Source organism: Tarenaya hassleriana, unplaced genomic scaffold (assembly GCF_000463585.1).
Source record: "Tarenaya hassleriana unplaced genomic scaffold, ASM46358v1 Cleome3, whole genome shotgun sequence".
Classification (NCBI taxonomy): domain Eukaryota; kingdom Viridiplantae; phylum Streptophyta; class Magnoliopsida; order Brassicales; family Cleomaceae; genus Tarenaya; species Tarenaya hassleriana.
In genome coordinates this window covers 5,339,244-5,366,077 of record NW_010966177.1, presented here as the reverse complement: position 1 = coordinate 5,366,077, position 26,834 = coordinate 5,339,244, and the positions used below count along the sequence as shown (strand labels likewise).

At 37.1% G+C, this 26,834-nt stretch overlaps 4 protein-coding genes and 3 long non-coding RNA genes across 9 annotated transcripts; 4 read left to right on the top strand and 3 right to left on the bottom strand.

Annotated features, from left to right (window-relative positions):
- Positions 1 to 7: 7 nt before the first annotated feature.
- LOC104819524 lies at positions 8 to 1,717 on the top strand. The gene is made up of 2 exons (XR_772828.1): positions 8 to 242; positions 1,383 to 1,717. It is a non-coding gene; the product is annotated as an uncharacterized LOC104819524 (long non-coding RNA).
- Positions 1,718 to 6,346: 4,629 nt separating this feature from the next.
- Positions 6,347 to 7,140, top strand: LOC104819523 (pathogenesis-related protein 1-like). The gene has a single exon (XM_010549638.1). The coding sequence runs from the start codon at positions 6,388 to 6,390 to the stop codon at positions 6,859 to 6,861; it is 474 nt and encodes a 157-aa protein (XP_010547940.1). The 5' UTR covers positions 6,347 to 6,387; the 3' UTR covers positions 6,862 to 7,140.
- Positions 7,141 to 8,830: 1,690 nt separating this feature from the next.
- On the bottom strand, positions 8,831 to 10,141 carry LOC104819522 (probable xyloglucan endotransglucosylase/hydrolase protein 10). Its single transcript, XM_010549636.2, has 4 exons — positions 9,916 to 10,141; positions 9,712 to 9,812; positions 9,421 to 9,614; positions 8,831 to 9,297 (listed from the first exon to the last, which is right to left on the bottom strand). Exons 1-4 carry the CDS (start codon positions 10,103 to 10,105, stop codon positions 8,895 to 8,897), a joined length of 888 nt encoding a protein of 295 aa, XP_010547938.1. The 5' UTR covers positions 10,106 to 10,141; the 3' UTR covers positions 8,831 to 8,894.
- Positions 10,142 to 12,679: 2,538 nt separating this feature from the next.
- On the top strand, positions 12,680 to 14,892 carry LOC104819521 (myb-like protein X). 2 transcript variants are annotated; one of them, XM_010549634.2, is made up of 2 exons: positions 12,680 to 12,794; positions 13,316 to 14,892. In XM_010549634.2, exon 2 carries the CDS (start codon positions 13,385 to 13,387, stop codon positions 14,738 to 14,740), a length of 1,356 nt encoding a protein of 451 aa, XP_010547936.1. In that variant the 5' UTR covers positions 12,680 to 12,794; positions 13,316 to 13,384; the 3' UTR covers positions 14,741 to 14,892. The 2 variants fall into 2 exon arrangements, with proteins under 2 accessions (XP_010547936.1, XP_010547937.1); XM_010549635.1 differs by lacking the exon at positions 12,680 to 12,794 and adding an exon at positions 12,806 to 13,011.
- Positions 14,893 to 17,591: 2,699 nt separating this feature from the next.
- On the bottom strand, positions 17,592 to 18,765 carry LOC104819520. The gene is made up of 2 exons (XR_772827.1): positions 18,074 to 18,765; positions 17,592 to 17,926 (listed from the first exon to the last, which is right to left on the bottom strand). It is a non-coding gene; the product is annotated as an uncharacterized LOC104819520 (long non-coding RNA).
- Positions 18,766 to 21,472: 2,707 nt separating this feature from the next.
- LOC104819518 lies at positions 21,473 to 23,322 on the bottom strand. The gene is made up of 2 exons (XR_772826.2): positions 21,955 to 23,322; positions 21,473 to 21,807 (listed from the first exon to the last, which is right to left on the bottom strand). It is a non-coding gene; the product is annotated as an uncharacterized LOC104819518 (long non-coding RNA).
- Positions 23,323 to 23,419: 97 nt separating this feature from the next.
- Positions 23,420 to 26,436, top strand: LOC104819519. Of its 2 annotated transcripts, none has more exons than XM_010549633.2 (9): positions 23,420 to 23,646; positions 23,731 to 23,897; positions 24,302 to 24,459; positions 24,734 to 24,773; positions 25,132 to 25,202; positions 25,281 to 25,360; positions 25,445 to 25,512; positions 25,938 to 26,048; positions 26,124 to 26,436. In XM_010549633.2, exons 1-9 carry the CDS (start codon positions 23,515 to 23,517, stop codon positions 26,257 to 26,259), a joined length of 963 nt encoding a protein of 320 aa, XP_010547935.1. In that variant the 5' UTR covers positions 23,420 to 23,514; the 3' UTR covers positions 26,260 to 26,436. The 2 variants fall into 2 exon arrangements, with proteins under 2 accessions (XP_010547935.1, XP_010547934.1); XM_010549632.2 differs by having other exon boundaries at positions 25,281 to 25,375.
- Positions 26,437 to 26,834: the final 398 nt, after the last annotated feature.

Sequence of the window (26,834 nt, the reverse complement as noted above, 5' to 3'; positions counted from 1 at the left end):
CTTTCCCTTCTTCGTCTGCTTCTGCTTCCTCAGGCGACGCCGTCGTGAACTCGTCTCTGTATCCTCCGTCTCCGTCTCCGTCGCCGTCGGATCTCCGGTGGTCTCGCAAACTGGGCTTTCCGGCGAATCGACAGTGGAGGATGTTGGTAAAAGGGTTCTGCCTTTGAGATTCGGTCGCTCTTCACCGCCTCGATGGTGGCCTTACGCTTGTCAGTCTCAGAGACCATGCAGGGATTATCCAGGTTTTCGAATGTGCCTAATGTTTCACCATTTGGGTTCCATGGAAAGTTCTCTTTCTTGTTGAAGAGCTTTAGCTTTGTGGTTTCTGAGACGTATTTGAAGACAGAGAATTGTCAAGTTCGAACACACTTTGGATCTGTTTCGGCCTTTAAGTGTCAAAATGAAATCGTAGAGTAACAATGGCTTGGTAGTTTCCTTGATTCCTTATGCTTTTCTTCATTTCTTGTATTGGATGGCACTTGGAAGCTTTTTTTAGGAGCTTTTGCTCAATGGTACTAGACTGGTAAATACTAATTACTGAACCTGAGAGCAATGTGATAGAAGAAAAAGTCTGAATCTTTCTCTGGCAGGGACATTGGAATAGTGCTGCTAGTTCATGTTTCATAGTTTTTGGAATCGCCAGCAGGGGGAAACTATACATGTAGCAATCCGAAATTTAGACATTTACTCAGCTTTATTGGTTATATGTCAGCTTCAATTCGGAATAAACCAGGTGCTCATTGTAGTAGTTTCTTTGGTTGGAATTAACTAATGTACTTCCGAGTTGTATGTGTGGGGAATGTATGCTTCTTTTTTGGTTGAAAATGCCATGGTGAATGACTAGAGGTTTGAGTACTTGGTACTGTTCGATCTAGGCTAGGGCCGCAGGCCGCTAGGCCAAATGAGTTGGTCAAAACAATGAAATGAAAAGCAGATTCATTGAAGTCTTGGATGATGGTAAAATGATGATTATTACTTGTTTCTCTTCTACTTTTTCGTTTGATTCTTTGCGTTCAGCTCTTATCCGATCTAAGCTTGTCATCTGGGTGAGGTTGAGGGAATTCAACCATTAGCAGATAAAGCAGATTTTTTGAGACAATATCGAGCAAAACAGGGCGATCTTATATTAATAAAACTCCAGACATCTTTGTAGCTCATGATATGGATTTGATTGGCCATGTAAGTTTCATTCTAGCTTCTGTTATATCTCTTACACGGTCCATGGGTGGCTTGAGGTACATCATTTGTTCTCCCTCTTTGTGTGAATTACATCATTTTGATTTCTTGCACGAGAAGTTACGATTTATTACATGGTTATGGATACCATGTTCTGATTGGTTGTTCTCATCTGGTTTTCTACACTTTTGTTCTTGCTGTGACAGAATTGGTGGAGGAAGTTTGAGTATTTATAAGAGAGAGGTCCAAGAAAAGGCCTTGGAGATCATTGGAATTTCACCAGGAGATGTCAGAAACGGTGTTCCGGCTGGAAATTACAGAGAAATTACCGATTTTGTATTTGATTGGTTAAGGATGTTAAACCATTATTAATAACTGTTCAGATCTTCTGGAACCAGAAGATGCTGATAACATGGTATTCAATTTCAATTCAACAACTGGGTGTTGGTATCTGACGTATTATTGTTCAGATATTTGTGAAGAAGATCTACAATGATATCATATCAAAAGATGAAATAAAAAAACGAACATATTCTTGATTCACCCGAGAATTCAATGCTTCCCGGTTTCTCTTTTTTACTCGAATGCATGAACAAAGACTAAACGATCTGATATCTGCTGAGACAGATTCATTCAGCTTCTTCTTTGATATCTATCTTCCCCGGATTCTGCAGCTAGTTGGTGATTAGTGATGGCTATTTCGGTTCGGTTAAGCAGAACCGGACATTCCTGAAAATTGGTAAAAACATAAGCATCTGATGACTTGGACAACATAGGCGTTGTTGTAAACATGAGGAAGGACAGAAGAAAACACAGCAGCAACACAACTATATATTGAATGACAAGTCAGTATTTGTATATATACCTAATACATTTGATAATCTATACTCGTGAAATCACAGAATAATGTTCTCGATCTCTGAAAAGGGACCAAACTGCGGAATCGGAGGTGGAGTTTGTGTCGGAAACTGAGGCTGTTGATTGAAATCGTTGTTGAACATCAGATTGTTGTTTCCGTACACGCTGCCATTCATGTATCCTTGCGGCACAAGAAAGCCAGAGTTCATCCGTTCCGTATTCATTTCTGGAAACCCTAGATTGCAAGGCCAGCCATTGCCCGTGAGATTTTGCTGCATCGTCATCATCATCGGTGACGGAACCATATCTCGGTTGAAATCTGGGTTGCAGTAGTTGTATTGCAGAGAATTGTTGTCTGAAAACATCGCTCCCACACTCTGTTCCTCCATACCAGAATCCGACAAGTTAGGGTTTAGCAAGTGGGTTTGTCCAAGAATGGGTTGCCAAGAACTAGTGACTTGGGTATTATCATCAATCTTCTTAGCCGCAGCCTTTTGTTTTCTCGATTCAAGAGCCCTAATTCTCTGTTTCAAACACTGCAACTCTCTGTCTATGAAACCGTCCAGCTCCGAAAAATGATCAGAAGAAAACCCATCAGTCCCAGTCGCCAAATCCATGGAATCACAACCATTCATGTCGTGGTTGTTGCTGTTCATGTATCCAGAGTTCGTCCATTCCATATTCAATCCTGGAAACCCTAAACTGCCAGGCCAGCCATTGCCCATGAGATTTTGATGCGTCATCATCATCTGTGGGGGAACTATGTCGGGGTTAAAATCTGAATTGAAGTACAAGTGTTGCAGAGAATTGCTGTCTGAAAACGCATTCCCACCCAACATCGCTGCTAAGCTCTGTTCCTCCATACCAGAATCCGAAAAGTTAGGGTCTACGGAATGGGTTTGTCCAAGAATCGGTTCGCAAGAAGTAGTGATCTGGTGATTATCGATAATCTTCTCAGCGGCAGCCTTTTGTTTTTCAGATTCAGGAGCCGTAAGTCTCTGTTTCAAAGACCGTAACTTTCTGTCCAAGGAACCGTGGAGCTCCGACAACTGATCAGAAGAAAGCCCATCAACCCTCGTGGCCAAATCCGAGGAATCGCGACAGTTCTTGCCGTGATTGTTCTTAATCTTGTCCATAAAGAAGGAAAGATTCAGGCTTTTCTTGCGTCGATCCTTCTGGTCGAGTGATCTGTACATGGAGGCAATGCCCTTGGCCATGTCGGCGTCTTTGGGAAATGTCTGAAGAGATCCGTCGGGGCCATAACAGATGACGCAGACGTCGACCCCGCAGAGAGTGGAGAGCTCTTGGGCTTTCTTAATCAGAGTAGATCGTCTTCTCGAGAATGCCGAATTTTCGTCGGAGGGTTTCTTGGAGGAAGAAGAGGGTTTCTTGGAGGAGGAAGAAGAAGAAGAAGGCATCGTCTTGTTGTTTTGAATTTGCCTCTACGGGTGGAGTGAGCGAGTGAGTGATATATATATATATATATATATATATATATATATATGTTATAGACGTTGGGATCTTTTAATGAACGATCTCTCCCGGATTTCATTTTCCATTTCTCCTTCTTGTTTAACTCTGATTTTTACATTTTTTTAAATTCCCTTGTTAACTTTTTTATGTAAAAGATTAAAATTTTCCATTTCTCTTTTTTCAATTCAAATTGTACCATAACTCATATATATATATATATATATATATATATATTATGAAAGAAATTTAATTATATTATAATCATCAGATATATTATGATTATTATTATTATTAATAAACACGTCTGATAAAAAAACTAGGAAAGACTTGAATTTTTTCTTCGTATTTATATTAAAAATATTATTTGCATCTCCTGATCATTTTGTGGTTTGTATTAACAACTGGTCACAAAACTTTATGGATTTTGTTTTTAAAATGTAATGCGACAAACCTTCCATTAATTGATGATTATACATAGATATAAATTCTGACAACAATTCACTCTTCTAACTAATAGAAAATGATTAGATCAAGGTCTATAATAAATGCATTGGGTGGTTCAGATTTGTGTTTTGGATAGCTTTCCATGTTTATGTTTGGATTTTTTAAAAATAAAGTTATTTAGGTCTTATAAAATGGGTTTAATGCTTTTAATCATATGAGATTATATGGTTAATTGAATTAAATATAACAACTTTGGTTCAGATAGTTGATTTCTAAGTGAAACATTAAACACTAAATTCAATTTCAGCTCTTAATATGTGCAAATGCTACAGTGCAGAGAGAGAAGAATGGATCCAATCCTTTTGGTTGTATTGGGAGTTTATCTCCATTCTACTACTCATTTTAAGACCGTGTATTTCCCCATAAATTTTTATTTTCATTTTTAATTTTTAATTTTTAATTTATTTTTATTTTTGTTTAAATTTTAAATTTTATTAATGTTTAATGACATGATATAATGATTTGAAACAATTGGATGATTTGATTATGTCAACAATGAAATTAACTGAACTTAACATCGTTTATGAGTATATATGAGTATATGAGAAATTATTATAACATATTTTCACATTGTAGAATTTTGGAAATTTTAAAAATTTAGTGTAAATTTTTATTAAATTAAAATTGGTGTAAGAAATGGGAACATAAAATCATTAACCAAAATTTATAGGGAATACGGAATTTTCCTTTTATAAAATCCTATGTTTTTTATTGATTATTATTGCACACAAAAAAAAAAATTTGACATTGCAATCTCTAACGAAATTTGTTGAGTCATGTCACGTGATTGATCTCTGACCAACTCGACAGGAAAAAAATATATAAAATAAAAGATTAAAAATGTTGCATCAAAAACCAAGTTTTCAACATTAACCTATGAAATAAAAAACGTGGATGACTAATAATATATGTATTATTAAAAATGCATGTAGTTTTATTTTCTAATACAAATTTGAATAATAGTTGATATTATATTAGAATTAATTAGCATATAACTAATAATATATGTATATATATATCACGCAATTATTTTTAATTACTTAAACTAATTAATATATATTAATAAAAAATAATATTATCTTATATTTATAATCCAATAAATAATTAAAACTATTGTTTTTATGTCTCATCATATTATTAATGACCTGATAATTTATTTTATATTTATGTTTTGTAGTACGCGGGTATTTTTGTACATACAATAAATATTTTGGATGATTGCTAATGATTTTAGATGAAGTTATTTTTGTGAAATCACTGATCAAACAGTTTATCCAATTTGTTCGTTTAAGTTGATTTGTCATGTTGTAATTTATTTACGTGGTCTTTTATTTTGGTCAATAAATAAATTAGCGACTTAGTCATCCACGTTTCTTACAAAACATGAATCTGCAAACATTAACTATTTATCCAACCAACTAACCATAACTGTTTTTTTTTATCTATTTGTTTGGTCCACATTATTTTATTTTTTGGTTTTAAAACAATACCTAAACATGCTAGCGACGTAAAAGAAAAATATCTTGTTACTTTATATTATACATCTGTTTGTGCATATAAAATTGCGGAACTGAACCATCGGTTGTAGAAGTTAATATTAGAAAACATTCGTAATTAATAATGTCGACATATATAAGATTTGACTCGAACAAACAAATTTCAAGAATGGTGATAGTTTTTGGTTTTTTGTTTTTCGTAGTTTTTAATTTAAAGAAAATATGATTATGGTTTTTACTTGATTTTTTCAATAAAATGGTTTTCCGGATTTTTAGGAAAAAAACAAATATGCAAGATTTTGATTGGATTTTATTTTAGTTTTTGAATTCCGAAATTCATGAAAAATCTAGCCATTCAACCCCAAAATTGATAAGAATTTACAATTCGGTTTTAGATTGAACACGAACTAGGATGGAAATATTTCCTGTTGTTGGGAAAGAAATGATTCAGCAGAGTCTACATGAACGGTGGAAATCGATTTCTTTGAGCAATTTATAGTATATATATGATATAGTCTCGACGTGTTACGTTACCGTACCGATCGATCATAATATATATATGTAAAATATCTAACATTTGGCATTCATAATTTTATTTCTTTAAACTTTTAATGAGATAGAGAATATAGATTGACCGACTTGGATGAATTGGTAAACTATATGGCTCTTGGAAACTTTCTGTCCAATGGAAACGGTAAAAGTATTTAAGAATACATTAATATAATGTGATTAAACTTATATATAGCAAGTGTTTGTGTACACTTGCCTATAGATAAACCCTAATACATTACTATATATACACCTTCTCTCCAACCCTTCCTTCTCACTCCAAAAAAAAGCTTAAACACTAAAAAGAAAACACAATTTAATAAAAAAAAAAATGAAAACCCTAATCTTGGCAGTTGCCCTGGTCCTATCCCTTATGACTGCAGTGAATGGCCAAGACCGACCACAAGACTACGTGGGCGCTCACAACAGGGCTCGATCCGCTGTTGGGGTGGGGCCTATTCAGTGGGACGAGAGGGTAGCCGACTACGCACGTGACTATGCGAACAGGCGGAGAGGCGATTGCCGTCTGATCCACTCGGGTGGGCCCTACGGAGAAAACCTAGCATGGAGCAGCCGCGACCTGTCAGGCGTGGCGGCTGTTCAGCTTTGGGTGAACGAGAAGGACGATTACCATTACCGTACGAACACGTGTAGGGCCGGGAAACAATGCGGACACTACACTCAGGTTGTCTGGAAGAAGTCGGTGAAGTTGGGTTGTGCCAAGGTGAAGTGCAACAATGGCGGAACATTCATCATTTGCAACTATGATCCTCCCGGCAACGTTAGAGGCCAGTGGCCCTACTAAACAAACACTGTATATACACGTATAAATACACACACATATACCATATGTGTATATATTTGAATAAAAATCATCTATCTAGCTAGCTAGTGATGATTAGCTCGTCTGTTTCTAATTTATTTATGGTTATGTATTGTTGTATTGTATATCTTGTGATTGAATAATGCATGCACTGCGGTTGTGTAGGTGCATGTCCATACGAGTTACACCATGAACTTGTATGTATATATGTTGTAATTTTCTTCTAAATAAAAGTATAATATGGACCTTTGTCCTAAAGAATCTCGAATCATATATATGTACAAAAAAACTGCATGACAGAATGATATATATATATATATATATATATATGTATGCATATAGCTCCATTCTTTTCCTTGCTATTCGTATTAATTGTTAATTAATTGTTTGCATATGGGATACAACTCACTCACACTCTAAACCAAATAAAACCGATCTAAACCATTTTTACTCTCTAATGCCAAACTGAAAATATTCGGCTAAATACTCGCCCACTAGAAAACAATAACCGAAAACCCAACGTGGGAATAGAGTCGAGAGAGAAAACCAAAAGTAAACCGAATAATCAAATCAGTATACTAAACTCTTAACCGGTTGTACTGATACCGGAGATTAAATTTTGTATTGAATCCGTTGATTCCAGTATAAATAATGAAAAATAAGAGTAACCTAAAGAAACTTCTCAACCAATATTTTCAACGAATGAAAAAAATTGTGTAGATCCAAAATACTAATACTACGTGTGTGAAACCCTAATTCGAGAATTCTAACGCAATATAAAGAAAGAATATAACAATTTATAATAAAGCATCCAAATCTATTCCTCTGTAAAAATCCGTGTCATTTAAATGCATATATACAAATTCGGGTTGTCTCATTTTGTAAGGTGTTACAAACCCAAGCAAATTCATATTTTTAACCTACTTAAAATTTTTATAATTCAAATTCTTATTACTTAACATCATTAAATAAAATAACAATTTATGGTTCTTTGACTCTTTCACCGAGTGGACATGGTAAAAGGACTAATAATACAAAACTTACAAGTGTTCATTTCTGACAAGAAGATTTTACAAGTTTTGTCACAAATTTGCCCCATTATAGGTCGTTATATAATGACCCCTCTCGTCTGTATAAAGAAAACTGCGATGTCTAGTTACAAATTTACCCTATTATAAAATCAGTAACTACCTAATGGTGTGTATATATATATATATATATATATATATATAATATGCACGCCCAAGAGGTCATCGCCGGTGTAGCTAGTTGAGAAGGTTTGGGTGTCAATTTTGGTCTGAAATCTTAAGTACGATCTGACCTTAAAAATGTTGGGTTTCGGGCCGAGATATTTAGGCTCGAAAATTTTTAGACTTTTGGACCACCTTCAAATTGGTCCCAATGCCCGAATTATTTTTAAAAAATAAAAAATAAATAAATTTTAAGGAACAAATTTAGCGGGTTTGGCTGTTCCGAAATCTATAGGGACGGACTTCAGATTTGGTGATTTAGATCCGAAAAAATTAGGGTCGACCCAAGCTTGAGCTCGAAACCCACGGATCAATTGCGAGCTAGGGTTAGATCGGGACGACCCGACCCAACTGGCTTCTCTAGGGTGTTTTTGTCCCAAATTCTATGTTCGAGCCGCGGGTTGGGATGAAGATCTGCATTTGCAGTACACAGGCTATCTTCGGAACCTAGTGAGATATAATCGGAACGAAGACATGAGAACTTTCAGAGTTATCAATATTACATATATATATATATATATATATATATAAGATGACAATTAGGTTTCTAATTTTCAAATTAAATACTTTTCTTAAACGAAATCAAAAGATATTTCATAACACAAGTATATTTTGCTAAGTCGGTACATTTGACACGGCTCGGCTTGCTTTGCGGTAAGCATAACTGTCTAAGCAAAGAACAACCATTCGGAAACAAAATATACTTAAACAAACTCACATTATTGTAAAAGAAGAACAGTTATCAAACTGAGTATTTGATATAAATCAATAATTGGGTAGAGAACATTCTTTGGGAAGATTATCGTGGAACCTTTGATGATCTTGGCAATAATCATATATCATATGATATTTCCTCACCCATTTGAACCATCTCTTCTGCAATCTTGTCAAAGAACTGAACTCGTCCTTGTTCCACCAATTCTCCTCTCCCCTTTCTCTACAAAACCTCGGATTTCCTCTCCAGACACAAGCATCGATCTTGTAGTCCCCGAAGGTTGCGAGGAACGGACCCTTTGACCAGTCAACCTTGTCACGGCCTCCACGTGTTGCCCAGCTGTCTCCGTTCCATAGGCTGGCCTTCACGCTCATCGGCTGCCGTCTCGGGAATGCCACTCCCTTGTCCGTGTGGTTTCTGTAAACCCTTATCGGAATTTGATCTACAAAGAATCTAAAACCACCAAATACATTGTTCCATAATTAGCTATGCTTTTTGATTAAGAGTGCACCTAAAAGAGAGTATTATCATATTGCAGCTATAAGGAAAAAGGCATAGTTCATTAGAAGAACTTACACAATTTGGTGAATGTTCCATAAAATAGAGTAAGTGTGAAAATCCTTGGTCGGGTCGAACCAGAGATAGATCCTCTCTTCACGGTTGTCAGATCCATCCGCGTAAATGTTTGTCTGAAGAATGTATGGCTGCCCACTTACGTTTCCGAGGAACTCAAAATCAATTTCATCCCGGTTAGGCTGGTCCGACGATATCTGAATTTCGAAGAATAAGATCAATCGTATGTGCATGCTATCATCAGCCCTTTTACTAAAAGGGGGGGGGGGGCAAAGAGAAATCGGTGTTTCTTACATAATATGCAACCACGGTTCCAGCAGAATCTCCTGGTATCAGTTTGATCTTCATGTCTATTTGCCCGAACAAGAACATCTGGTTGGAAGCAAAGGAAGCTCCTACATGCATGTATTAAATGGAAAGAAGTTTCAATGGTTAAGGCACTCGAGGATAAAAAACCGAAAAAACGAAGAGATCAATAATGAGAATACATGTGTGTACCAGATTCTTGATCAAGCTTAAGGGTTCTTGATCGGCCATAATTGGAAGTGTTTACGTGACTGGGAGACCATGTCACGAAGAAATCTTTGTCGAAATCGCCGGTGGAAACGACGGAGGATAGCGACATCGGGAGCAAATTCGCGACGAGAAATCCGATAATCGCAAGCAAGTGCAAGCAGTTTAGAGCCATGGATTAATCTCAGACTGAAAAAAAAATGCGTGATAAAGTGGGTATATATATATGTGTATATATATAGGCGCATGAGAATGGTGACAGCTTAGAAGAAAGGTTACGTTCATGAAACAGAATATCATTGATGAGAAGCAAAGAAGGCATACAATTATAGATGTTGCCCGTTGGTAGCTTCATTCACAAACTTAGGCTTAATTAATGGTTTCTTAGAGCCTTTTAATACTATGAAGTAGGTCAAACATTCTGCATTTATGAATCATAATAACGGCGTAGGCTTTTTCTGAGAAAATTATTTGTTTTTATTACCTCAAAGAGAATAAAGAGAACCCTAAATTCCGAATATTATTTCTTTTCTATTGTTTTACTTTATATATATATATATATATATATATATATATGTAAGTATATATATTCCTTTTCCGTTGACACTATTGAAGAGGTTTCTTCCTGTTTACCAATTTAAGATTTGTTCTTTTTCTTTGCATGGGGGGATACCTTACTTCCATGTCTTGGTTTAAAACTCGAACAAGGAGTGCTACAAAAACGATTTTTAATTAGAAATTTTATTCCATTTTCATTTGAAACGAAATGGATTTTAGTGTCCGATATCAAATTATATATATAACATTTTTGTTGAAATGACCGATATCAAATTGTTATATATATATATATATATTATATTTGATAAAAAATGATGAAATCTGAATAATTTTAAAAAATTAATAGTTATATGGATACATAATACTATAGAAAAAAAAACAGAAACAGAGAGATGATACAACTAATTTAATGAGATTCAATTCAATTTATAATTTAGACTATTTCTTAATTTTTGGGTCAATAATTTATTTTTGGTAGCTTTTATTTAAGACTGAGATTTATAATTTATTATTGGGTCAATAATTCAAGAGTGAGTAGTAAGGGATAAAACAAATTTTATTTTTAACTTAAATTCGAGTCTCCATTTGGAGAGATATTCATATGAACTTTCTCATTCTTCTAGAAGATCGTAATTTGATCAAAAATTCGTTGAATTTTTGGATTATAAAAAATTAAAATAAAATACGATTAAAAGAAATCAACTAACCGTTACCTCTGTGTACTTAAAGAAGAATTAAAAGGAAACCAACAAGAAACAAAATTTAGAGAATTATTTCTACGCGAAAGTGTTAGTTCTTAGAAATTAATTTTGGTACGGAATTAAAAAAACAAATGATAAAATATACAGTGTATAATTAGAGTAATTTATATTGGTTTAAAATCATATTTAATTATTGTTTGATCTGCTTTTGTTTGGTTCTATCTTTTTATCTACTTTTTTTTGTAGAATAATAATTGATTTTATAAATTAGTGAATATGTATATATCTATGTATTTGTGTAACAGAGAATTTATACAAACAAAACATTGAATAAAATATTACATGTCGCAAAAAAATTGCAGAATTTATATTCTCCAAGATAACGATTGTGCCCGAGGATATATATATATGGTTCGGAACTAAAAACAAAATTCAAATATCGTTCCATTTTTTAAAATCATTTCCTTTTTTTTTCCTCAAAATATCTCCTTCCTTATATTTCCAAAATTTTAAAAGTACTTTAAATAACATAAAATACCTAAAGAAATTCCAACTTGCAAAAATATATACAAATAAACATTTAACTTGAAAAATCATCATTTAATCCTCAAAGTTGTAACTTGAAACATCGAACATGCAAATTGTTACTCTAATAAATCTTTGACCGGTTTGACCATAATATCAGACGATCAGAAATCTACATATTCACGGATTATTGTGACAGCTTATACACATCAATAATTTTAATTTAAAAAATGACACATCAGTTTAAATCAGCAATCCGTCAATACGTGGATTTTCGATACTTGAAATTATGGTCAAACCAGTCAAAGATTTATTAGAATAACAATTTGCATATTCGAGATTTTATTCAATAACATGTTACAAGTTTGAGGATTGAATGATAATTTTTCAAATTGAAGATTTATTTGTATATATTTTGCAAGTTTCAAGTTTTTTAAGAGTTTTAACCTTTAAATGTTTTTAAGATTTGATGTAGGTGCAACTAATACAAGTCAACCTTATATCCAATTACATATATCTATATATATATATATATAAGTTGGGTTTGTTGGTATTTGGACCGGGTTCGGAATAGAAATGGCTCGGTTCGATTCTTTCAATTTTATAAAAATAGATACCAATCGACTATTTTATTATATTCAGTTCGGTTAAATTTCGATTTTTATTAAAAAATTAAATCTTTTTAAAAAGATTCGATTTTTTTGAATTTTTAAAAAATTCAATTTGATTCGGTTAGATTATAAAAAAATCAATTTTTTATAATTAATACCATTCAAAAATTTTAAACGGTTTAAATTGAAAAAAAATACCGTATTATTTAATTCGGTACTATATATATATATATATATATCAATACTAATGGAAAATAGAAAGCAATTTTTTTTTTGGAAGACAGATACACCAAACACCACCATACACGAGACAGTCAATTTATAGTCACATAGCTTCACCCTCTTTGCTTTGGCTGGGTCTAACACTGTTTTGTCCTCCACGCACTTTTTCTTCAAAGTTTCGTACTTTTGAACCTTTTTTTTTTTTTTTCAAAACTCAACGATTCGACAGCGTCTCCTTCTCCTCCAGGTACTTTCTCAAAACATCTTTCACTCTCATCTTTCGGACGAAAACTCTTCAGTTGCCCTTTGTTCGATTCTTGCCAGTTTCAAGCTCGTGTCCCTGCATGTTCTTTTGTGGGCTTTCTGTTTTTGTCTGATTGTGAAGATTTTAGTGTTTGCATGAAATGGGTTCTTGATTGTGACTCTTTGGGCGATGATCTATGTCCATTCGAGTTCAAACTTTGGTGGGTTTCTGTTTTGAATTCCTCTCCTTCGTCTTCTTCGCTGTTTATTGACCTTGTGGCTGGATTTTCTAGGGTTTTAAGTTCTTAGTTGGGGTTTTGCAGATTGGGGTTCTGGGTGTGGATTTTTGTCTTGTTTGGTTAGAATCTCTCATCCTTACACTGAATATCAGTGTCGATTGACGTGAAATGTTACAGTGAATAGTCTAATTTGATTTGGTTGTGAAGTGTTTGCTCTAAGTTTTGCCAGATGCCGATGTCGGAACAAGCTCACCCGTTCTGTTGTATTGTCTTCTAATTTCCACAGGGAAGCAAAATATTGTCTCCCTTTAGATTTAGTGTCTGATTTGTGAATTCAGAGGATTTTGTGGTGAGGATGATGATGAAGAAGACATCGAGCAGGAACCAAAGGGCAAACAAGGGCATTAAGTGGAAGCTTGTCCTGCAGATATGCGTTCTGGCCGGAGTTTGTGTCTGGTTGATCTATCAAGTTAAGTATTCGCACGACAAGAAGAGGGAATTCTACGAGAAGGACGAGGGAGCATCGACGGAAAACGGGGTTGTGAAGCTCGGAAGGAAAGACATTCCCCATTTACGGGATGTGAACGGGAACGAACAGGTTGTGGAGGACGAGGATGAAGACATTACGGGCGAAGAAGAAATCAGCCATGGAGGAGAGAAGGAGATGAAGAGTGAAGTGGTGAATGACCATCCCGATGATGAAGAAGAAGGAGAAGAAGAAGAAATAGTTGAGGAGGAAGAAGAAAAGAATAAGCAAGGAGAGGAAAACGACAATGAAGAGGAGGAGAACAAACAAATGGGTGATGATGATGATGATGCAGAAGATGACATTGATGAACATGATGAGGGAAAACCCAGGGAAACTGATCGAGAGGACGAGATTCTGGAAGAAGAGAAAGAGAGGGAAGGGGAAAACAGTGAGGAAGGGAGTGAATCGAACAGGAGAGATGAGGAAGAAGGGAGGAAAGATGGGGATGGTAATATTTCAGATGAAACTGATACGACGGTCCACGGGGCACGGGAGGAGCATTATAAGGCCGATGATGCTTCAAGTGCAGTGTCCCACGAATCCCACACCGAGAAAGGAAGTTCCGGGAATTCTGATACAAACGTTGTGAGAGATGCCATCGAGCTAAACCGTGACTCCAACAACACTGAAATGATCGGTTTGGCAGAAGGTAAAGGTGAATCGTTCGGGTCTGACACGAGAAGGGAAGCAGATAATAGCAACTCAACGGTAACAAGTCTAGAAGGTTCAGGGTTAGTACAGAACAGAACTGAGAGCACGGTGGATCCGAGACAGGAACATAACAAAACAGAATCTGTAGGAACACCCGAGGAAGCATCCAAGCTGCCACGAGATCCTGAGAAAAATGAATTTGATCCGGCCATCTCTGTCTCATCAAACACCACGAAGGAAGATTCCATCGAAGCTCGATCCTTGAACACAGCCTCGGATTCTGTTGTACTGGAGAAGATCAAACTCACAAACACAACCGAGGCGAAAGAGAATTCAGGGTCTCCGGGCGATGATGATGAATCGGGTAACAAGAAAAGTTCCGACCTTTCTTCCGCAAAAGAAACAGGCGAGAAGGTTGATTCTTCGGGCAATACGATTTCTCGGGAAGAGAAGGAAGCTCTCTCCAACCCGCAGACTTTGCCTGAAATAAGAACAGAAGGGACCGAACACAATGCTGTTGCGGCGGAGTGAGATGGAAAACAACACGGTGAATTCTCTCGGTGTCGGAGTGACTGTTTCTATGGTTTGTTTTTTTCTGTTCAGCTTTGTCACAGCTTTTGTCTCAGTAGCTAAGACTTTGTAGCTTAGTGTTCCAAACTGTATATCTTCTTCTTCTTCTTCTTTCTCTCTCTCTCTCTCTCTATATATATATATATAGCGGCGGCTAATCCCTCCCTATATGTCAATCTTATCAAATTGTGTGTGTGTGTGTGCTCGCGCGCGCGCGCGCATTGTATTGTAGCATTAAGACAGCCATTTTGCAGATATTAAGTAGGAACGAAAGCGGTTAAGAACTGAAATTGAATTTAGTGTTTAATGTTTCACTTAGAAATCAACTATCTGAACCAAAGTTGTTATATTTAATTCAATTAACCATATAATCTCATATGATTAAAAGCATTAAACCCATTTTATAAGACCTAAATAACTTTATTTTTAAAAAATCCAAACATAAACATGGAAAGCTATCCAAAACACAAATCTGAACCACCCAACGCATTTATTATAGACCTTGATCTAATAGTTAGAAGAGTGAATTGTTGTCAGAATTTATATCTGTATAATCATCAATTAATGGAAGGTTTGTCGCATTACATTTTAAAAACAAAATCCATAAAGTTTTGTGACCAGTTGTTAATACAAACCACAAAATGATCAGGAGATGCAAATAATATTTTTAATATAAATACGAAGAAAAAATTCAAGTCTTTCCTAGTTTTTTTATCAGACGTGTTTATTAATAATAATAATAATCATAATATATCTGATGATTATAATATAATTAAATTTCTTTCATAATATATATATATATATATATATATATATATGAGTTATGGTACAATTTGAATTGAAAAAAGAGAAATGGAAAATTTTAATCTTTTACATAAAAAAGTTAACAAGGGAATTTAAAAAAATGTAAAAATCAGAGTTAAACAAGAAGGAGAAATGGAAAATGAAATCCGGGAGAGATCGTTCATTAAAAGATCCCAACGTCTATAACATATATATATATATATATATATATATATATATATATCACTCACTCGCTCACTCCACCCGTAGAGGCAAATTCAAAACAACAAGACGATGCCTTCTTCTTCTTCTTCCTCCTCCAAGAAACCCTCTTCTTCCTCCAAGAAACCCTCCGACGAAAATTCGGCATTCTCGAGAAGACGATCTACTCTGATTAAGAAAGCCCAAGAGCTCTCCACTCTCTGCGGGGTCGACGTCTGCGTCATCTGTTATGGCCCCGACGGATCTCTTCAGACATTTCCCAAAGACGCCGACATGGCCAAGGGCATTGCCTCCATGTACAGATCACTCGACCAGAAGGATCGACGCAAGAAAAGCCTGAATCTTTCCTTCTTTATGGACAAGATTAAGAACAATCACGGCAAGAACTGTCGCGATTCCTCGGATTTGGCCACGAGGGTTGATGGGCTTTCTTCTGATCAGTTGTCGGAGCTCCACGGTTCCTTGGACAGAAAGTTACGGTCTTTGAAACAGAGACTTACGGCTCCTGAATCTGAAAAACAAAAGGCTGCCGCTGAGAAGATTATCGATAATCACCAGATCACTACTTCTTGCGAACCGATTCTTGGACAAACCCATTCCGTAGACCCTAACTTTTCGGATTCTGGTATGGAGGAACAGAGCTTAGCAGCGATGTTGGGTGGGAATGCGTTTTCAGACAGCAATTCTCTGCAACACTTGTACTTCAATTCAGATTTTAACCCCGACATAGTTCCCCCACAGATGATGATGACGCATCAAAATCTCATGGGCAATGGCTGGCCTGGCAGTTTAGGGTTTCCAGGATTGAATATGGAATGGACGAACTCTGGATACATGAACAGCAACAACCACGACATGAATGGTTGTGATTCCATGGATTTGGCGACTGGGACTGATGGGTTTTCTTCTGATCATTTTTCGGAGCTGGACGGTTTCATAGACAGAGAGTTGCAGTGTTTGAAACAGAGAATTAGGGCTCTTGAATCGAGAAAACAAAAGGCTGCGGCTAAGAAGATTGATGATAATACCCAAGTCACTAGTTCTTGGCAACCCATTCTTGGACAAACCCACTTGCTAAACCCTAACTTGTCGGATTCTGGTATGGAGGAACAGAGTGTGGGAGCGATGTTTTCAGACAACAATTCTCTGCAATACAACTACTGCAACCCAGATTTCAACCGAGATATGGTTCCGTCACCGATGATGATGACGATGCAGCAAAATCTCACGGGCAATGGCTGGCCTTGCAATCTAGGGTTTCCAGAAATGAATACGGAACGGATGAACTCTGGCTTTCTTGTGCCGCAAGGATACATGAATGGCAGCGTGTACGGAAACAACAATCTGATGTTCAACAACGATTTCAATCAACAGCCTCAGTTTCCGACACAAACTCCACCTCCGATTCCGCAGTTTGGTCCCTTTTCAGAGATCGAGAACATTATTCTGTGATTTCACGAGTATAGATTATCAAATGTATTAGGTATATATACAAATACTGACTTGTCATTCAATATATAGTTGTGTTGCTGCTGTGTTTTCTTCTGTCCTTCCTCATGTTTACAACAACGCCTATGTTGTCCAAGTCATCAGATGCTTATGTTTTTACCAATTTTCAGGAATGTCCGGTTCTGCTTAACCGAACCGAAATAGCCATCACTAATCACCAACTAGCTGCAGAATCCGGGGAAGATAGATATCAAAGAAGAAGCTGAATGAATCTGTCTCAGCAGATATCAGATCGTTTAGTCTTTGTTCATGCATTCGAGTAAAAAAGAGAAACCGGGAAGCATTGAATTCTCGGGTGAATCAAGAATATGTTCGTTTTTTTATTTCATCTTTTGATATGATATCATTGTAGATCTTCTTCACAAATATCTGAACAATAATACGTCAGATACCAACACCCAGTTGTTGAATTGAAATTGAATACCATGTTATCAGCATCTTCTGGTTCCAGAAGATCTGAACAGTTATTAATAATGGTTTAACATCCTTAACCAATCAAATACAAAATCGGTAATTTCTCTGTAATTTCCAGCCGGAACACCGTTTCTGACATCTCCTGGTGAAATTCCAATGATCTCCAAGGCCTTTTCTTGGACCTCTCTCTTATAAATACTCAAACTTCCTCCACCAATTCTGTCACAGCAAGAACAAAAGTGTAGAAAACCAGATGAGAACAACCAATCAGAACATGGTATCCATAACCATGTAATAAATCGTAACTTCTCGTGCAAGAAATCAAAATGATGTAATTCACACAAAGAGGGAGAACAAATGATGTACCTCAAGCCACCCATGGACCGTGTAAGAGATATAACAGAAGCTAGAATGAAACTTACATGGCCAATCAAATCCATATCATGAGCTACAAAGATGTCTGGAGTTTTATTAATATAAGATCGCCCTGTTTTGCTCGATATTGTCTCAAAAAATCTGCTTTATCTGCTAATGGTTGAATTCCCTCAACCTCACCCAGATGACAAGCTTAGATCGGATAAGAGCTGAACGCAAAGAATCAAACGAAAAAGTAGAAGAGAAACAAGTAATAATCATCATTTTACCATCATCCAAGACTTCAATGAATCTGCTTTTCATTTCATTGTTTTGACCAACTCATTTGGCCTAGCGGCCTGCGGCCCTAGCCTAGATCGAACAGTACCAAGTACTCAAACCTCTAGTCATTCACCATGGCATTTTCAACCAAAAAAGAAGCATACATTCCCCACACATACAACTCGGAAGTACATTAGTTAATTCCAACCAAAGAAACTACTACAATGAGCACCTGGTTTATTCCGAATTGAAGCTGACATATAACCAATAAAGCTGAGTAAATGTCTAAATTTCGGATTGCTACATGTATAGTTTCCCCCTGCTGGCGATTCCAAAAACTATGAAACATGAACTAGCAGCACTATTCCAATGTCCCTGCCAGAGAAAGATTCAGACTTTTTCTTCTATCACATTGCTCTCAGGTTCAGTCTCTCTCTCTCTCTCTCTATATATATATATATAGCGGCGGCTAATCCCTCCCTATATGTCAATCTTATCAAATTGTGTGTGTGTGTGTGCTCGCGCGCGCGCGCGCATTGTATTGTAGCATTAAGACAGCCATTTTGCAGATATTAAGTAGGAACGAAAGCGGTTAAGAACTGAAATTGAATTTAGTGTTTAATGTTTCACTTAGAAATCAACTATCTGAACCAAAGTTGTTATATTTAATTCAATTAACCATATAATCTCATATGATTAAAAGCATTAAACCCATTTTATAAGACCTAAATAACTTTATTTTTAAAAAATCCAAACATAAACATGGAAAGCTATCCAAAACACAAATCTGAACCACCCAACGCATTTATTATAGACCTTGATCTAATAGTTAGAAGAGTGAATTGTTGTCAGAATTTATATCTATGTATAATCATCAATTAATGGAAGGTTTGTCGCATTACATTTTAAAAACAAAATCCATAAAGTTTTGTGACCAGTTGTTAATACAAACCACAAAATGATCAGGAGATGCAAATAATATTTTTAATATAAATACGAAGAAAAAATTCAAGTCTTTCCTAGTTTTTTTATCAGACGTGTTTATTAATAATAATAATAATCATAATATATCTGATGATTATAATATAATTAAATTTCTTTCATAATATATATATATATATATATATATATATATGAGTTATGGTACAATTTGAATTGAAAAAAGAGAAATGGAAAATTTTAATCTTTTACATAAAAAAGTTAACAAGGGAATTTAAAAAAATGTAAAAATTCAGTATAAACAAGAAGGAGAAATGGAAAATGAAATCCGGGAGAGATCGTTCATTAAAAGATCCCAACGTCTATAACATATATATATATATATATATATATATATATATATATCACTCACTCGCTCACTCCACCCGTAGAGGCAAATTCAAAACAACAAGACGATGCCTTCTTCTTCTTCTTCCTCCTCCAAGAAACCCTCTTCTTCCTCCAAGAAACCCTCCGACGAAAATTCGGCATTCTCGAGAAGACGATCTACTCTGATTAAGAAAGCCCAAGAGCTCTCCACTCTCTGCGGGGTCGACGTCTGCGTCATCTGTTATGGCCCCGACGGATCTCTTCAGACATTTCCCAAAGACGCCGACATGGCCAAGGGCATTGCCTCCATGTACAGATCACTCGACCAGAAGGATCGACGCAAGAAAAGCCTGAATCTTTCCTTCTTTATGGACAAGATTAAGAACAATCACGGCAAGAACTGTCGCGATTCCTCGGATTTGGCCACGAGGGTTGATGGGCTTTCTTCTGATCAGTTGTCGGAGCTCCACGGTTCCTTGGACAGAAAGTTACGGTCTTTGAAACAGAGACTTACGGCTCCTGAATCTGAAAAACAAAAGGCTGCCGCTGAGAAGATTATCGATAATCACCAGATCACTACTTCTTGCGAACCGATTCTTGGACAAACCCATTCCGTAGACCCTAACTTTTCGGATTCTGGTATGGAGGAACAGAGCTTAGCAGCGATGTTGGGTGGGAATGCGTTTTCAGACAGCAATTCTCTGCAACACTTGTACTTCAATTCAGATTTTAACCCCGACATAGTTCCCCCACAGATGATGATGACGCATCAAAATCTCATGGGCAATGGCTGGCCTGGCAGTTTAGGGTTTCCAGGATTGAATATGGAATGGACGAACTCTGGATACATGAACAGCAACAACCACGACATGAATGGTTGTGATTCCATGGATTTGGCGACTGGGACTGATGGGTTTTCTTCTGATCATTTTTCGGAGCTGGACGGTTTCATAGACAGAGAGTTGCAGTGTTTGAAACAGAGAATTAGGGCTCTTGAATCGAGAAAACAAAAGGCTGCGGCTAAGAAGATTGATGATAATACCCAAGTCACTAGTTCTTGGCAACCCATTCTTGGACAAACCCACTTGCTAAACCCTAACTTGTCGGATTCTGGTATGGAGGAACAGAGTGTGGGAGCGATGTTTTCAGACAACAATTCTCTGCAATACAACTACTGCAACCCAGATTTCAACCGAGATATGGTTCCGTCACCGATGATGATGACGATGCAGCAAAATCTCACGGGCAATGGCTGGCCTTGCAATCTAGGGGTTCCAGAAATGAATACGGAACGGATGAACTCTGGCTTTCTTGTGCCGCAAGGATACATGAATGGCAGCGTGTACGGAAACAACAATCTGATGTTCAACAACGATTTCAATCAACAGCCTCAGTTTCCGACACAAACTCCACCTCCGATTCCGCAGTTTGGTCCCTTTTCAGAGATCGAGAACATTATTCTGTGATTTCACGAGTATAGATTATCAAATGTATTAGGTATATATACAAATACTGACTTGTCATTCAATATATAGTTGTGTTGCTGCTGTGTTTTCTTCTGTCCTTCCTCATGTTTACAACAACGCCTATGTTGTCCAAGTCATCAGATGCTTATGTTTTTACCAATTTTCAGGAATGTCCGGTTCTGCTTAACCGAACCGAAATAGCCATCACTAATCACCAACTAGCTGCAGAATCCGGGGAAGATAGATATCAAAGAAGAAGCTGAATGAATCTGTCTCAGCAGATATCAGATCGTTTAGTCTTTGTTCATGCATTCGAGTAAAAAAGAGAAACCGGGAAGCATTGAATTCTCGGGTGAATCAAGAATATGTTCGTTTTTTTATTTCATCTTTTGATATGATATCATTGTAGATCTTCTTCACAAATATCTGAACAATAATACGTCAGATACCAACACCCAGTTGTTGAATTGAAATTGAATACCATGTTATCAGCATCTTCTGGTTCCAGAAGATCTGAACAGTTATTAATAATGGTTTAACATCCTTAACCAATCAAATACAAAATCGGTAATTTCTCTGTAATTTCCAGCCGGAACACCGTTTCTGACATCTCCTGGTGAAATTCCAATGATCTCCAAGGCCTTTTCTTGGACCTCTCTCTTATAAATACTCAAACTTCCTCCACCAATTCTGTCACAGCAAGAACAAAAGTGTAGAAAACCAGATGAGAACAACCAATCAGAACATGGTATCCATAACCATGTAATAAATCGTAACTTCTCGTGCAAGAAATCAAAATGATGTAATTCACACAAAGAGGGAGAACAAATGATGTACCTCAAGCCACCCATGGACCGTGTAAGAGATATAACAGAAGCTAGAATGAAACTTACATGGCCAATCAAATCCATATCATGAGCTACAAAGATGTCTGGAGTTTTATTAATATAAGATCGCCCTGTTTTGCTCGATATTGTCTCAAAAAATCTGCTTTATCTGCTAATGGTTGAATTCCCTCAACCTCACCCAGATGACAAGCTTAGATCGGATAAGAGCTGAACGCAAAGAATCAAACGAAAAAGTAGAAGAGAAACAAGTAATAATCATCATTTTACCATCATCCAAGACTTCAATGAATCTGCTTTTCATTTCATTGTTTTGACCAACTCATTTGGCCTAGCGGCCTGCGGCCCTAGCCTAGATCGAACAGTACCAAGTACTCAAGCCTCTAGTCATTCACCATGGCATTTTCAACCAAAAAAGAAGCATACATTCCCCACACATACAACTCGGAAGTACATTAGTTAATTCCAACCAAAGAAACTACTACAATGAGCACCTGGTTTATTCCGAATTGAAGCTGACATATAACCAATAAAGCTGAGTAAATGTCTAAATTTCGGATTGCTACATGTATAGTTTCCCCCTGCTGGCGATTCCAAAAACTATGAAACATGAACTAGCAGCACTATTCCAATGTCCCTGCCAGAGAAAGATTCAGACTTTTTCTTCTATCACATTGCTCTCAGGTTCAGTAATTAGTATTTACCAGTCTAGTACCATTGAGCAAAAGCTCCTAAAAAAAGCTTCCAAGTGCCATCCAATACAAGAAATGAAGAAAAGCATAAGGAATCAAGGAAACTACCAAGCCATTGTTACTCTACGATTTCATTTTGACACTTAAAGGCCGAAACAGATCCAAAGTGTGTTCGAACTTGACAATTCTCTGTCTTCAAATACGTCTCAGAAACCACAAAGCTAAAGCTCTTCAACAAGAAAGAGAACTTTCCATGGAACCCAAATAGTGAAACATTAGGCACATTCGAAAACCTGGATAATCCCTGCATGGTCTCTGAGACTGACAAGCGTAAGGCCACCATGCACGCGGTGAAGAGCGACCGAATCTCAAAGGCAGAACCCTTTTACCAACATCCTCCACTGACGATTCGCCTGAAATTCCAGTTCGCAAGCCCACCGGAGACGCGACGCCGGCGGATACGGCGGATACAGAGGCGAATTTACGACGGTGTCGCCTGAGGAAGCAGAAGCAGACGCAGAGGAGGAAGAGGGGAAGGTTCTTCTTCGCGGAATAGGGTTTCTCGATTTGGGTACGAAGAAAAATAAGGCAAAGACGGGCTGAATAGAGGGAGGGAGGGACGACAGGTAAAGCGGCGTGACAACCGACGGCTTTGTTCTATTGATTTTTTTTCCCACCAAAACGACGCCGTACCCTATCGGCTACCAAACTGTATAAGATGGGAGTAAATCGCATAAGACACGTGGCGAGACCTGAAAGGAATATTGAAAGCGCAAAATATTTTTTTATAATTTAGAAGATTTGAGGTCGCTTTTTCTTCTTCTTCTTCATGAATCTTCCGACGGTTAATTGATTCATTCATGGCTCTCGAGCCTTCGCTTTCCTCGAATTCTTCTCCGTTCGCTGGCCTCGCATGGAGATTCACCTCCGAGCCTCGTTGCAGGATCGCATCTTCAAGGCCCCTTTCGATTTGTAAAGCTTCATGGCGAGAGGTTTTGTTGAAAACTCTCTCTCTCTTTCTCTCTTTTTCTTTTCGTTACCTATCACCGGTTTCGTTTTCCTTGCCGCTGTTGTAGCTCGCTGGTGTTCGGGTCTTCTCGGAGACTCCGTTCACGGCGGTGAAAGCCATGGCGAATAGTTCGTCGCGTAAATCTTTGCGACGGAGGTTGGAGGAGAAGAAGAAAGAGGCGGTGCAGAATTCCGCCAGATTCAAGGCTAGTGCTCAGAAGGCTGGAAGCGATAGGTAACAATGATGATGCCTAGCCTACTCTTCAAGCAATTTTCCTCAGTGTTCTTACATTGAAAATGCGGGATTGCAACTATAGAATTGATGTTAAGAGGGGAATTCTGTAGTATTTTGCGTGATAGGTTGATACGTTTGAATCAGAAGTCTATGTTTAATCACAGTGAAATGAATTCACCAAAAAAAAAAAAAACTTTTGTCAAGTTTCTCAAATATTTTGCGTAATTTAGGGTTTTTTTGGCCTATCTATAAAAAAAAAACTTTTGGAGGTTAGAGTGGTAATTGTATCTTGTCGCTACGGAAAGAAAGAAGTGGATAAGCTCATAGAGGACACAAAATCCTGCGAGGAGAATCAATTATCGTATTATCCTAATGGCCACGCTTCACACCTCCGCGCATGTAAGCACCGGTCAGTTCGCCATAACAAATCACACCGGAAAAGGCAGCGAGACCAACGGGAAGCTAAACAGCGCCGGATGCGCATTGTCACCTCCGCCATGGAAGCAGAGCAGGAGAGTGGTCTCAATCTCCTTCTTCCTCTCAAACCTCCTTCTCCCTAACGGTATGCATCTTCGTATGACTCTTTCGGAACTTTCGCCAATATTATTTAATGGGTAAACACGCAAAAAGTGCAAGAAGGTATGAAATGCCAAGAAAGGAATCTATGTTTACAGAAATATAAAACACGGGGTTTCCAAGTGTCTTTTTTAGTAACAAGTGGGTTCTTTGTTGTGTATATGTATGTATAATCGACTTATGAAGTCATCAAAGTTTGTATCTTTTCAAGAAATGTTTGTGTAATTGATCCAAGTTTCTGTTTTGAATCTTGCTATCAGATGCCATGGCGGCTAGCATCTTCGATAAATATGTTAAGAGGTACCTTCACACTCAACACACGCATGAGCCGATGCTTAAATCCTGTAAAGTTGCTATTCTTAGGGCACCAACATTATTGGCATGCTTTCACAATGCACATAAGTAGGTCATACAGATCGTAGATTGTAAAGGAAAGGATCATATGTATAATTTGATTTGATGTTTTGACGATAGCCGCATCAGTAGGCTTCAGTCTAATTGAAGCATGATCATCTCCATGCATAGCCTTTTTTCGGGTGGAACTCTTTCTTCTACCTTTGAAGCTCGATGCTTGCTAAATTCTTGGTATCTCTTTTTTCGGTTGAAATTCGTCTAGTTTCTGAGTTATGCAACTCTTTACCACATTCCCTATGACCAGGAAAAAACTCGACCCACTCGATGTCTATGTACCGCCGGTTATTCTAGCTCAACTTCAGATCCGAGACTTAGGTAAACTAAACAACCCTTCTTTCGCATCAGCGGGACATTTTCTTCTGCTTTTGATGTTTTATTTTCTCGACACGGCAGAGAGGAATCTAGAAGAGGAAAAACCCGGGTACGAGACTTGCAGATCCTTGCTGCGATCGGGTCCTGCATCCTCGCTCCGTGTAAACATCCGAGCGGTATGTTTGTTCTTGCAGCTTTTTCGGAATGGACAGGTAGACAACCAACGTTGTCTTTTTTGCTTTCAGGTTGCGCAATATGCCTCTGACGCTGGCAATGGTAACGCTGCTTTTGAAGACGTCGAACGATGCCTCAGGTGCCACAACATCTAACAGCTTTTCTTGTTCGTCCTGCTAATTTCAGTTACTCCACTCCCTCTAGATGGGTAACCATTTTGATTCCGTGATCCAAAACAAAAATCGAATAACACGTCCAAATCAAATCTGTATAAAATTAACTTTATGTATTTTTTCTAAAACCGAAAAAATCGAATCCAAACTTGAATCTAACTTCAATTATTCCAATACTTGTAAATGGAGGTGACTGTTTTAATAAAAAAATGGATATAGTTTTTCTAAAATCGAAATAGTTGAATCTGAATATAACCGAATCGAACCAAGTCAAACTGAAACCCGAATCCCGAATGGATCACCCTTACTTGTGATCTGATTTCATCTAAACAAACATAGTGAACCATTCACTAGCTATGTGGCTAATGTTTTTTTCTTTTTCCGGGCAAAGATCCTTGGAAGAGCTAGATTCTTTGCTCCTGCGTGCAGTGAGGAAAGACCAAGGCGCATCCATTGAAACCATGAAGGCAAATCTTGGAACAGCTTTAACTGCTTTGGACAGGTAACTACTAACAGACCACAAACACATTCATGTTTTTGTGTTGTATGGGTTCATCATCTTCAGCGGTTTTTGCAGCCTCCTACAAACAGTCCCTTCCGAAATCCTCGACCGAGGCAAAGCCATGGTCGATGTCTACCGGTCATCGTCTTCCCAAACCGATGATGTATCGGAAGACTCTCCCGAGATACAGCAGCTACAGTCTATACTGTGAACAACGGCAATGCATTCGATCTCTTAGACGTTGTATCACCTCGAAACAAGATTCAAATGTATAATCTCAAACTTGCGAGGAGTGATAGATATTTAAAAGATTTACCATATTTTAATAATTGAAAATGTTATCGTTCATGTACTTTATTTTTATCTATTAGTTTTAGAGTTTTCTTTTTGGTTTATATTTTAAAGATTGTATAGGTTTTGTAATAACCAAAAATTTAATATATATATTTTTTCTGATTTTTTATTTTTTTCGAATTGCAATTTTAGAATTTATCAAACGTTATTAATGACAATAACTTTATTTTATGGGGAATAAAAAGTTTTATTTTTTTTATAAAAACGAAGTTTCATATGGCAAAAAGAAAACTAGAACAAAACAGGAGAAAAAGTTGAATGAAAAAAGCATATAAAAAATTAAGTTATGGAAAGAAAATGCATTAAAGTCATTGAGAGGGAACCGAAAGAAAAGCTCAGTTTTTTCAGCGTCAGCAAAAGCACAGTAGCATTTCGTTGAGCAATCTAAAACGACCAAAGTACCCTCGTAAAAACCGGAGCATTCCTCGTATA